A 14,159-nucleotide genomic window follows, 5' to 3' on the forward strand; every position below is an offset into this window, starting at 1 on the left:
ACCTATCAATCAAAAATATTTGCTAAGAGCAATGCAATGTGTCCTTTTCCTTTCTTTTTTCTGCAGAGGGAGATGGGGACAAAGTCATCTCCAGCTTCAATAAATTACCTCCACTAAATCTGACACTCTGCTCACACCTCTATTCTCCCTTTCTCAAGTCAGGAAGAGAAGTGACCGTTCTCGGTTGAAAGGCCCATGCAAAGCGGCGGGGAGGCAGAGCATGCTCAGTAGCTGGGGCCGCTTTCAGAGCTCACGGCAAGCTTTGGCTTGGCATCAGGGCTTCTGCCGCAGCTGATGCTCCTTGTTCCAGCAAAGCTGATCATCTTTGCCCAATAACGTGTGGCTTTAGCATCCTCAGCCGCGCAGCGAGCTCCTCAGAAGCCCGCCAGCCGAATCCACTACCTGCTCAGCGCTGGGCTCAATCTCCTCGTGCCCACGCTTCAGCCGGGTGCTTAAAGCAGCTGCTGGATGATTGAGCAGAAATGACAGGCTTGTGGTTAACCGTGACGGGCGAGTAAGAGCCGCGTCTCTTCTGAGCCAGAGAGAGGTGTGTCACAGGAGAAGGTGCCCTGGGAAGAGTCTTGCAGCAGCTCAAATCATCGCTTCTTTCTACACTTCTTGTCACCCTGGCTTTCCCTGCTCTTGACCTGGGAAAGATGGTTACAGTAGTAACAAAGCTGGTGCACTGCTTTCACCTCAGGTAAGGAGAGCACCTTTGCATGATTTTCTCTTTTCGATGCGTTTATTAGCTCTGAAATCCACAGCTGGGAAAGGTCATTTAACTGTTAGCCTTATTCTCACATTACAAGTTTGTTTTTAACAAAGACTGAGAAAACGGAGTTTTTGTGGGATTTTTAAAACCCTTTCCTGGTGAGCTTGAAAATAAGTATTAGTGTTCTTTCTTACTTCTGATAGTGTTGACCCTGTTCCTGACCTGCTTGGTAAAGCTTAAGTCTCTATTCGCAAGAGGTTAAAAGTACGTTCCCCCTGCCCCCCAAGGTTCCTGGCATATTCTTGGAAAAGGTATTTCAGGCCATATAGGCAAATGGATATCATAATTAGTAGCCCTTTCAAGATGATTATGATTTCAGTTTTTGCCAAGAGAGAATAATTAATAATATTAAAATTCAATGTCAACCTAGATCAGTATTCAACTTAAGCTGGCTAGAAAGGAAATATTCATACTACAGTTATCTGGTTACTTGTAAAAACAAAACAAATGCTCAGGATTTACTCTTGAGAAATAAATAGCCCACACATTAAAAAAAAAATCAGCGCCCCTCATAGTGTTTGGGTGTTGAGCAGGATAGCTTCTCGGCAAAGGCATCAGTTCAAAAGTAATGTATTCAAGATGTAGCTTTGTGGTTGCAAATTAACATTTTTGATGGAAACTGTGGAGTCAACATCTTCAGATGGCTCTTCAGGAAAAAGAAAAAAAAAATGAGAGGAGGGTTTCAGAACATAAACCAAGAGCATCTAAATACATGCATTTAACTCTGTGCTATCAAGGAAAAACTACCCAAAATGACATGAAATAATGGCTACAGTTTCAATTACTATTAATTTGGCTAGAGGTTTTGAAAGGATCACTTTTCCAAGCAAATCCCAAGTTAATAAGCAATAGTAAGTCTACAAGTATTGCCTAACATTTAGTAATTGTAATCAAATGGGGCAGAAAAATGTCTTTTTTTTCTACTCTGGCATGATTTATTTCCTGCTTAATCTAAAGATAAACTTATTAGTAACAATTCATTTAAAACAGTAACCATGTGTTATTTCTCTAAGACAGCAAAGAACTTTTTTCTTATCAAAACTAAAAAAAATTACAAATCATGCAGTGATAAAGGAAGAAAAAAGACAAGGAAATATTGCACGTCGAGTGGTAAATACCGGGGGGGTGCCAAAAAAATGTACACAAGTGGACACTTTGGTCAGCGTTGCTCAAACAGTAGGTCTCCACTTTGAGCACCCCTTGTCATTGCAGAAGTCAAACGTGACTTGTATTCATCTTTTGTTATAGGTATATATTGAGTATTACAATTTTAATAGTTTTCCTTTCTTAAAATGTGTATTCATTTTTTTGGCACCCTTTGTACTCGACTGAAAAAGTTGGAATTTCTGGACAGATTATTGCTTTTAAACATAATTTAGTGTTTGTGATGCATTCTTTTGTGGGCTCATTTAACTGTGATCAAGTGAACAGCTTCAAGTAAGAGTGAGTGAAAGATCAAACTTGGGTGGAGGTAAAAATTTCCGTTTTAAGTTAATTCTGTAGCGACTACAATCCAATTGCATTCAGTCTAATAGGTTTTCTTCTACAGAAGGGACAAAGTTCTTTAAAGTCTCATTACTAGCCTGGGACTTGGTGAAATCCATTCCTTCCTCCCTTTTCTGGTGTAAATATCCCAACTTTGCATTTGCAGCATCCCAGTTCTGAGCTCTCAGCGGCCCTGTGGCAAGACAAAAGCTGCCAGGGGTACTCTGATGTTAATACTAGTCTGGTCTCTGACCCTTATCTGTTCCCTCACCCCACCCCACCACGCCCCCAGCCTCCCTCAAGCAGATCTCCTAACCCAGGTGTCCATCAGTGGAATTAACATAAGAAACACCCTTTTCTCCCCCTGACTCAAACTTTTACTGAGAAAATCTGTTTTCCAAAGCCTGTCTCTGCTTGTTCTTGTTGGTCTCTTTCTGTGGAATGGTTTCTGGGAAGTGCTTTCCCCCATCTAGTCAGCCGCGATCTTTCCTGTGCTAGTTAGACATAAAATCTGTTCTAATGTTAAGAACTGCAATCAACAATCACCTAGAATAGTGCCTTAACGATCAGGTGGAAGAAGAGAACGGAAAAAAAGTTGTTTCCACATTTAGATATTGAGGAAAGGTAGACAGTTCTGTTCCTTTTCTCCCCGTTCATCCAGTTATGACACATTATGAAGAGTAAAACTATCCCAGTGGGGGCGCAGCTCAGCTCCCAGTACAGTTGCAGGGGGCGCAGCCCATCATCCCATGTGGGAATTGAACGGGCAACCTTGTGTTTGAGAGCTCGCGCTGTCTAACCAACTGAGCCATCTGGCCACCCCTAGAACTTTAGTCTTAATATGCATGTTTCATCTGTCTTTTCCTTTATTAAGGAAGAACTTATATGTGCTTCTTTATTTCTACCACTATTTTTGAAATAGATTTAACTAGTGTTTAGGATTATATCACAGTTCAGCTGTAGTTTGTTCATTTGGGAGCTGCCACATGATCAGAAATGTTTTTATTTTAATAATAATAAAATACAGAACTTTCCAGCTATCCTCCCATCAGATTTTTTTGCAGCAGTCTAAGAGCTAATCAATGATCTTTGTGTAGCACAAAAGGTGTAAGTCTTTGTCACTGATTGCTTTTGATTTAATCAATGAATTTTCCATTTCTTAGGACAACTTCTAGCTTTGGTGTTTAGCAACTTAGGGAAAGGATCATTGTACCTGTACAGAACTAGAAAGATTCAAATATTAATTGGAGTCTGGGCAAGAAGCTAGAAATACCAAACTAGTTCTAGGGTTGATACTATATGTTCATGTCCAAAATTCCAGGCATTCTGTGCTTTCCTCAAAGGCATAGCTTTTAGCCCAACCAGCAACTTTAAGATTATCTATCAGTGCTAGGAATTCAACTTGGGAATACAGATAGATCCTAAGGTTTGTGAATAATGAGGATAAGCCTGGTATTGTTTTCTGTGGAATGATGGTGGGGGTGGGGGGGTAAGGGTAGGTCATGACTGATTTCAAAGATGCAAGTCCAGTTGGAATCTAAGTATTTGCTTTTCTTGGAACAAATCAGTGTCTATTTTGCACTCCTTCCTCCTACATTTTAAAGTTTCTTGTATTATTGTATTTGAATGTTTTGGTTATAACATTTAAAAAAAGTTGTCTTTCAGAGTTAGCCTGATGAATCTGTTAGAGAGCTTAATTTCTAAGAAATTTCCCAGTAAAACCACACAAAAGAACAACCTTAACTAAATCCCCATTTTCTGCTTCTATTTCAGTCTGTCATGCAAACTGGCAATTGTGATATCATGGCACGTGCTGAGCAAGAAAATGCACAATCTTAATCACTTCCCCAAGCACATTATAAAATAAACTTGAAGGCAATGTTGAGATAAAATCTTTCCGGCTGATAATTTTTTCCTTCCCCCACCTTCCTTACCAAATGTTTAATGAGCACCTATGAGTATATGATGAGCTCTGTTGTGATGTTCAAAAATAGGTGTTTGAACAAGATGGATAATGTTCCTGCTGTCAAGGTGCTTATATTACAGTTAGGTGGGAGAGAGTGGTGTTCACATGGGGAAGGAGACAATAAATAAGAAAGTATCTGGTTATTTTAAGTGCTATGAAGAGCAGAGAAATAATATAGAGTGTGACTTTCAATGGGACACTCAGCAGAGCTCTCTCTGAAGAGATGACGTTTGATCTGGGGACAGAAGGAAGTTGCTGAGTTTGTTCTAGAGACAGGTGTAGTGTGAGCAGAATGGAGAAAGGCATTAGGGGTGGGAGAGGGTTCCGGAAAGGTGTGGTGGTGGAGAGGGGAACATTTAGGAACCACCCTGGGCAGAGGGGGATGGGTGGAGGGGGAAGTTAAGAGATAAGATCAATGGGACAGGCCAGGGCCAGGTCAGTGAGTCGCCCAGAGACTGAATTTTTTAAGTGCATTGAACCCACTGGAGAACTTTACTTTTTTTTTAAATATAACGGGGTGCCACAAAAATGTATACAAGTGGACACTTTTGTCAACTTTGCTCAAGCAGTAGTTTGCCATAATCAGAAGTGTCTGGACGCTGATGGCAAACACTTTGAGCACTTTTTATAATTTCAGAAGTCAAATGTGACTTGTATTCATCTTTTGTTATCGGTATATATTGAGTATTACAATTTTAATAGTTTTCCTTTCTTAAAATGTGTATACATTTTTTGGCACCTTCTGTATATATTTTTTATGTTTTAGTTACAATTGACATATAATATTATTAGTTTCAGGTGTACAACATAGTGATTAGACCTTTATATATCTTACGGAGGGACCACCCTGATAAATCTAGTACCCATCTGACACCATACACAGTTATTACAATATTATTGACTATATTCCTTATGCTATACCCTGCATGCCATGGCTACTGTGTAGCATCCAATTTGTACTTCTTAATCCCTTTCCCTTTTACATACATCCCCCTCAACTCTCCTCCCATTTGGCAATGCTCAAAATGTTCTCTGTACTTGTAAGTTTGTTTCTGTTTTGTTGATTCATTTATTTTGTCTTTAGATTCTACATAAAAGTAAAATCATTTGTCTTTCTCTGTCTGACTTACTCCACCTGGTACAATACCTTCTAGATCCATCCATGCTGTTGCAGAGGGCAAGATTTCATTCTTTTTTGTGGCTGAGTAACAGTCCATTGTATAGATGCAACACCTCTTCTTTATCCATTCATCCATTAATAGACATCCAGGTTGCCTTGCCTCCATATCTTGACTATTGTAAATAATTTTGCACTGAACATATAGATGCACATATGTCTTTGACGTAGTGGTTTACATTGTAAAGTAGCACTATGGTTGCTTAGTGGAGAATGCACTGTAGGGCCAAGAGGGAAAGCTGGGAGGTCAGGGAAGATGCTATAGCCGTAGACAGAGACACGATATTGGTAACTTGAACTAAGAAGGTAGCAGTGGAGATGGAAGCTGGCACATGTACTTTCTTCGGTAAATTATATTTTATTTTCAATTACAGAAGTAAGGTATTTTTGTTGTAGAAAACCTATAAAATGTACAGAATGTCCCCAAAGATACTAAATCATAATCCCACCACCCAAACTTAATCACTGCAATATTTTTGGTATCTGTCCTATAGAAAACTTCCATATCACAAATGAGTGCCACTATATTCCTTGCGATTTAAAAGGCTAAATTTGACTTTCTGACCTTGTATGTAAATTGTATTGTTGTTCACTCTTCCTGCTTTTACAAAGATTTGGGTACTAGAACTCTCATGCCGTTTTTTGGAATCTTTTCACTAGAGGTCTCCTGGTAAGAGGCTGAACTTGGTTGGGCCTGCCCTGGCCTGTGGTGGACCAAGGAAATCTTTGGTGCTGGGAGGACCAAACGTCGATTTTTTTTTTTTTTTTTGTCCCCCTAGGTTTTTGCTTATAGACCTTCACCTTCCAGAAGTACAGGAAGAAGTGGGCTTCCCCAAGGCAGGGATACCTGAAACATGGAAGGGAGAAATTTTGTAGTAGTCTCCTTTGGCTCTCCAAGAATGTGCCTGTTTCACCTCTTTTCAAAATGCATTACATTTTACAGGTGTGGCATGTCTTGGTTATTGTTAAAAATACTAGTAGTTTGTTTGCATTGTTTTCAAGCTTCCAGAGTGGTTTCAGATAAATTATTCTATTAAATAAACATTTTGAGACTACATTTTATCTTTCCCCAAACATCTGAAATTCAACGTATTTATAAGAGAACAGAGTTTATCTTTGTATCCCATGCTTGCTTCTTCTTTTGTTATATTTCCTGATTCAGGTAAGAATTTTACTTGTTCTAAAATCTCTTGAATGAGAAAGAGATCTTCTTTTGCTCTTTCTTCCCCATCTACTAGGAAAGAATATTTTTGCAAGGTCAGGAAATCCTCTCAAATTTTTACCTCCATCCATTTTACTGGACACTATTTTGGTTCAATCAATTCCTTCCATCTTTCACCGGGCCTGTTAAGCATTACTCTGCAGTACCCCCTTATTTGGTCCTGTGTACTACAGCCAGAGTAATCCATTGTGGGTTTTTTGTTTGTTTGTTTGCTGTTAAGTGTTTGATCATGACAGTTTCCAGATTATATGATATAATACTACATATCCAGATAATCTCTGAAATTCTCGGACGTATGAGGTAAAAAATGCCTTCATTTTCTGTCTCCTTCCCTTTCTCACCATTTTACGCCATGGACTGACTATGTTGATCTTTGTTTTTTTAATGTGTCAATCTGGAGCTTTATACCTGCTGTTTCCTCTACCTGGAATAACTTCTCCTTCTTCAACAAGTGGCATAATCCTAGTCATTCCTGGAGAACGAGATTTAACAACTCTTTCAGAGCTTGTCAGTCATCCCTTTTACATTTCCAGAGCAATTCGATCAGCATTAAAGCATTGCTTCTTTCTTTCTTTTTTTTTCAGTAGCCACTCAATGATAATTTATTTATTTCATATTATTACACAATATCTATTGTGTACCTACTGTGTGCCAGATACGAAATTATTTCTGGAAGATATAAGGATGAATAAAATGTGGACTTGTTCTCCACGAATGTACAGTCTAATGACAAGATGCCTACAAAGAGAGAGGCTATGATAAAGTAAAAAGCAGGATGCCATTTGGGGTCATTGTTACTATTATTGTTATAGATTTTGGGTCTCTCTTTGGACCAGGCTTCTTTCTTCAGCCCTGTGGGCTCACTTAAGCAATTAGTTCACTTAATCCTGAAACCAATAAGCTGAGATTTGTGAATTAATGGGCCAGATAGTGTGGCTTATTGGAATAGACCCATCACGATTGGAACAACAATTTAGTATCAGATATCTCCCTGGTATTACTTCTACATTCCAAGATTCCCTCAACTAATAGTACTATCAGATGTCTTTTCTCATTCCCTGCATAGAGAATATTGTTTTTGTTTTTCAAGTTGACTTTATTTTTTCAAGCACTTTTAGGTTCAGAGCAAAGTTGAGAGAATGGTGTGGCCATTTCTCATGTACCCCTGGCCCTCACACATGCCTAGCCTTCCATTATCAACAACCCCTACTAGAGTGGTACATTTGTTACAAATGATGAAGCTACATTGACACATCATAATCACCCAGAGTCAATAGTTTACCTTAGGGTTCCCTGTTGGTGCTGTATATTCTATGGGTTTGGACAAATATATAATGCATGTATCCTCCATCATATTACAGAGTGTTTTCACTGCTTTACAAATCCTCCGAGCTCTGCTGATTCGTCCTTCCCTCTCTGCTAACCCCTGGCAACCACTGATCTTTTTATTGTCTCCATAGTTTTGCCTTTCCAGAATGTCATATTGTTGGAATCATAGAGTCTTTTCAGATTGGATTCATTCATTTAGTTGTATGCATTTGTTTTCCCATTGTCTTTTTGTGATTTAATAATTCATTCTTTTTAGCACTGAATAATATTCCATTGTCTGGCTGTACCACAGTTCATTGTTTATTTCTAATTTTTTTTTTCTGTTGGAATTGGGTTTATGCGTGTAGGGCTTCGAGCTTGAGTCCAGGCAGATACCATGTTTCCCCGAAAATAAGACCTATCCCCAAAATAAGCCCCAGTTAAGATCATCAGCCAGATGGACGCATTTAGTACGTTATGACGATGTTCCAGAAAAAGATGATATGCCTGTATTTGAATAAATGTAGGTGGTTGTACATGAAAAAATAAGACATCCCCTGAAAATACTACCTAATGCATCTTTTGGAGCAAAAACTAATATAAAACCAGGTCTGATTTGCAGGGAAATATGGTATAAGACCTGGTCTTATTTTCGGAAAAACATGGTAGTATGCACCTGATTAAAGTTTACAGTGTGAATAAGTGATAAGTGAATAAATGAGATGACACTCTCTTTCCTTTTTTCATATAGTCTGTCCTTCTCTACCTAGAAGCAGCTTTCATATTGGATAAGTTTGTATTCATGGGAGAGTATGCATTCATGGGTGACGGACTTTTCATTTTGTTTTTTTCCCAACTTGTCTGCCATCATTTTTAGAACTCAGAGGTCAGCAAACTATAGCCCTTGGGCCAAATCTGGACCTATCCCTGTTTTTGTAAATAAAGTTTTATTGGAACACAGACACACCTGTTCCTTTATGTGTTTGAATGGCAGAATTGAGTGGTTATGACAGAGACCATATGAGCTGCAGGGCTGAAAACATTTACATCTGGGCCTTCACAGCAAAAGTTTGCTGACCTCTGCTCTAACCCAGGAAAGGAGTCAGAGGCTGAGATCAGGGTGGCAAAAGTGATCGCTTGCAGAAACATTTCCGCAGTAGCAGCTGTTGTGTACTTTTACAGAGAAATAACATTTCTGAGATTTATTTTGATTTGTGTGTTCAATATAGAAGCTATAAAAGAAAGTCTGGTGAAAGGTCTCATTGCTTTGTTTTAGTCATTACAAGATGATGATTTTGACCTAACTCCGTTTTGGATTAAATTCTCAAACGAGCAAGACTCAGAATCACCTGGAGGGTTTGCTAAACTGCGGAGTGCTGCCTCTCCCGCTGTGAGGGTCTAACTCAGTAGGTCTGGGTGGTGACCCAGAAGTTGCATTTCAAACAAATTCCCGAATGTTACTGATGCTGCACCTCTGGGGACCACATCTGAGAACCATTCATTGAGAACAATAGTTCCAAACCTTAGGTGTGTCTCAAAACCACCTAAGAAGTTTAAAATATTTTATTTTAAAAATAAAACATGTTTGGGCCTCACCCCTCCCCGACTTATCAAGTCAGATTCCCCAGAGTTCATCTGTATTTTTAAAAGAATGATTCTGAAGGATTACTATTTAATCATCATGCTTGTAGAACTATCATCAGTGCTTTGCTGGTTAAGGTGTGTATAAGATGTTTTGACTGATACGTTTGAAGTACCAATTAGATGTAGATTTCATTACATTGTCAGTTTTAAGAAAAACTAGAAACTGAAATGTTGTTTATTGTATGTACATTACATTTATCAGTGGATCTCAGTAAAAAGAGTCCAAAAAGTACACTGTGTTCAAGTCAGTGAAATTCTTTTTGTTTTCCTTAGCAAATTTGATAAGTATTAGTTTGTCACTTTTGTTTTTCCACTGTGTAAAATTAATTGTAATTGTATACTTGATATTTCCCTTTCCACTTTTCTTGAAAGTAAGATTATATTTTGAAGGCAGGGGGCAGGGGGTGGTTGCAGTGGTGATGTTTGTGGGATGAACAGCTCGTCCTAGTCATGCTTTTATGGTAGCGAATTTGAATGTGCGAGTGCCTCCTAGAAATAACTAGAAATGGCATGAGAGAAAGAGAGAGAGAGGTCTTCTTACTTGGCTGTTCCTCTTGTGTGTGCAGGGAGAAAACATTCCTTACCATCTGGGTAGGTGTTTTTTTTAAACAATGTAAAACCCTGTTGCTCTGGATATGCTTTTGTTGAGAGACCTGTTTCCCCTCCATCACCATTTCAGCATACTATATGGCTGTTTTTAATTTTGTTGACTGCTATTTGTAATGTTCTGAAGCTGAGTATGATGTCAGAATACAAATGAGGCGAAACAACGATGAACAGTAAATGTGGAAGAACCAAATCCTTGGCACTTGGGCAGATAATGTAGTAACCTCAACAATCTTGGGCCATACAAAAAAACTCTTACGCACTGTGTATATGAAGTCCGAGCATTTTGATCATGCTGTTGGTCTGCACACTCAAAGCAAGCAAACAAACAAAAACCCCAGCTCTTTGGCTTTAAAACGATAGGTATAAACACCAAGATTTGGGTTTATAGATTTCCAAATCCATACAACAAAATAGCCATCAACTTCTTAAACTAAGTAATTCTATTTTAATGGAATCATGATGATTACTAACATGTAATGTCAGAATGTGAGTCTGACAAATGGCTTAACCAGAATAATATTCTGAAGTATGGAAAGGCTCATTTTTAAGTGCATTTGGATTAATTCAAATTTCCAGCTGGCTGTCTTGAGTGAACATTTTCACACTGGTTTTTTTTTTTTTCCTTTCTTCTTTCTTTCTTTTTTTTTCCATTTCGTTAGGAGATTAGAAAAGATATTTGGAAGCTATTGTGAGTTAAGTAGAAATGAAAACTTGTTATTCTTTCCTTTTCATAAACTCATGGATATCACTTGCTTATGCCTCAGTCAGCTCTACAAAGAGAAGCTTTTATTCCTAAGGATTTATTTTTATAGCTGCTAGAAGGCAACAGCACCCAGGAAAACCCCAACAGAATGGATAATAGGAATTCCTTATCCCATCATTGTTATTAAGTACACTCATTGGAAATGCAATGACTAGTTATTCAACTAGAATTGGTTGAAATGGAGACTCTAAATGATAATAAATTTTTTTGATTAGCTCATCACTTTTGCCTGTTTGAATGTCATTTCTCAGGTGGGAATACTCTAGATTCCTCCTTTATACACAGGTAGGGCCAGTGACATGAGCGTAGCTGAGGGCTCTCCTTGTTTTGAGAGCAAAAGGAAGTACTTTGTGTTTCTTTTTGCATTGTTCATAGGGTCATGGTTTTAGTCAGTGAGTTCCCAAAATGAGTATGCTTTGCCCATGTTCAGATGGGCCCTGTGCTTGGTTTAATGCTCTGCTGTCAGTGTCGTGAAACATTGAATACTTTTTGAACAAGAAGCCCTGCCTTTTTATTTTGCACTGGACCCCACAGTATCGTAGTATGTCCTGACCACAGGAACTGTCTTATTCATCTTTATTTTCTGTGCAGATTCTTAGCATGGCGTCTGATGTGCATATGAGTGGATGAATGCATGCTCCCCTTGTTCTGAGAACAAAATGAATTTAATTATTGTTGCTTTTTTCATTGATCATAGAAGCATGGTTTAAAATCAGTGGATTCCCAAAATAAGTATGCTTCAGGTACGGTGAGGTGGATGGTTGAGAGTTTTGATAAAAGTGGCAGGAGTGAATAAACTTTTATTTAAAGAATACAGGTCCTCTGGTCCCACTTCAATCTTCCTGAATTAAAATTTCCTGAGAATAAAGTTCAGGAATCTGTGTATTTAAAAAGCTTCCTAGATACTTACATGCCTGGGCATGGATATGATCAGCTCTCATGAGGCTTTGTAAGTCCTGCAGGTCTGTACCCAATAGTGGATGTGGGTTTCTAATTTTGTCTAGGTTGTCAAGAAATAAGCCTGTTTCAGGTGACATCAAATGAAATTTAAGAGACAATGGGAAATAGCTAGGATAAGAATTAGAACAACACACATTAGTCCAGGATAATATTTTATGATATCAACAGGGCCACCATTTGTTTAATTGCTATGCCTCCGCTGGAAGAAAGGGATGTGAAAACTCTGAAGCTTATACTCACCAACTCCCTAAGTATGAAGTCAAAATTAGTCTTACAAACCATGCGGTAGCATAAAGCACCAGTCTGCTATAAGCTGCTGGCCTCTTCTCAGGTTTGGCAAGATGACGAGATGTACTTCCAGGTGGAGGTACTCGGAGGGGAATGTAGTGTGGAAAGATCTGATAGTTAAGCTTAGTGCCTTCCTGTGCAGTTTGGATGTGGGCCTTTCCAGAACTACCAAGAATTTTGGGCACGGGGCGAGCGGGGGGGTATGGGTGGAGCAAAAGGTGTCTAAAGGGATCTGTGGATGTAGGCTTCTCCATCCCTCCTGGTACTAAATGATTCCTAGGTTTTCATTTAGAAAGCAAGGCTTCAGTGTGGGAGTACATTTTACCCACATCAGAATAGGGTGGATTATATGCATCTCTTAATGCAAGATGAAGATGCTTATGAGACACAAGTCTCTCAACACATAAAGAACTTTGTAACTCCGGACATGATGGACATGTACAAAGTTCATGATCCTGAATGACAGTGCCTAATTTATGAGAAACACCTAAGAAAGAAGTTACAAGAGGAGAGGTGGAACCATCTGGAAAGGTTTCCTGTCCGAAGGTTTTTGTGTCCTTTTAGGGAAAGCATCCTCAGAGCTCAGGAGCAGGCCACTAATAGCTCAACACCAAACCGTCACTGACTGTGAAGAGTTTTCTGGTTCAGACATACTTGTTAACCAGTGCAGGAGGAGACTGGGTATAGTGAGTGGAGAGGTAGAAGGAATAACAACTAACAGCAAGGCGTAGTGATAAAGATTATCCAGAAAGAGAAAGTTATTTTTTAACCACTTGTTTGATTTCATTCATTACTCAGTAACTATGTTCTGAGCACCTATTACGTGTCAAGCATTGTTCTAAGCTCTCAGATACAGGAGTGAGAAGGTTAATTCCTGAGTCATGGAACCTGAATTTTGATGAGGAAAGAGAGACAATTACTACTTACATCAGAGTTATGAGTGCTGTGAAGAGAATGCAAATAGTGTTATGTGAAAGATAGGACACTACAATGGGTGGTTGAAGATGTGGGGATGTCCTGTTCCTTTCATCTACACTGCATGTAATTACTACATGAGCATGTTAATTTGTCAGGGGCTCCATTCCCTTATCTTAGGAACCACTACCAAATTCACATTGTTGGCCCGACCACTGAAGAAGGATGATTTATGGGGCTTTAGACTAAATTTAGTACTGTCTGTTATATTCCCTACTGTTCTAGGCCCTTTCCAGTTGTTGGGCGTGTGTTAATTGAGGGTTAAAGAATATAAGGTTGCACTAATATTGCTGTCTTTTTATTATAAATATGTTTGGCTGGCTTGAGGAAAATGGAAAGCAAAAGTCTGGCAGGTGATGTTTTCTTCTGCTCGTATTCAGGTTGACTTGAGGAAGATTTTCCCTTTGTTTTGTATTGACTGAAAAAGAAATCGGGACTGGCTAGTGAGTAAACAGTAAGATTTTTTACATTGAATCTTTACATATTATAGAATACAAGAATGTGGAATGAATCAACAAGTGAGTTTAATAATATTGCATATTTTTGTTATAGATTTAATACTTCGTATATTTTGATTGAGATGTTAGACCCTATGGGATAATAATAATAAAGATTACTTTTTTAAAATCTCGGCTTATAGAAATTTTGGGCATCATTAAAATGACTAAATGCAGAGCTAATAGGTTACACATAAGAATAGATAACCTTAGGACTTTTGAATTCTGAATTAGATAACATAAAATCTAACCTTGTGCTGCACTGATATAGATGATGTTATTTTAAGAACACCAGTTAGAGAATCCAACTGAAAATTCATGAGTAGATGTATTTTTAAATTTTAAATACATGAATTTGTAGATTTACAAACCAGATATATGAAGTAAAAATATTTGTTTTAAATTCTAGAGTTTTAGTATCTTGGACCATCTCATCCAGTCATTCCCATTTTATATCTAAGGAAAACAGACTTAAGGAAGTTAAGCAATTTGC

At 38.4% G+C, this 14,159-nt stretch overlaps 1 protein-coding gene across 1 annotated transcript in view; it reads left to right on the forward strand.

Moving 5' to 3' along the window:
- The first annotated feature begins 546 nt into the window (after positions 1 to 546).
- ARHGAP18 (Rho GTPase activating protein 18) overlaps positions 547 to 14,159 on the forward strand; it is a 173,680-nt gene continuing 160,067 nt past the window's right edge. The window contains exon 1 of the mRNA XM_019729432.3: positions 547 to 700. Coding sequence (XP_019584991.3) covers positions 657 to 700 — 44 coding nt within the window. The 5' untranslated portion in view covers positions 547 to 656. The remainder of the gene's footprint in view (positions 701 to 14,159) is intronic.

This window comes from Rhinolophus sinicus, chromosome 2 (assembly GCF_057876585.1).
Source record: "Rhinolophus sinicus isolate RSI-liver-muscle chromosome 2, RSI-T2T, whole genome shotgun sequence".
NCBI lineage: Eukaryota > Metazoa > Chordata > Mammalia > Chiroptera > Rhinolophidae > Rhinolophus > Rhinolophus sinicus.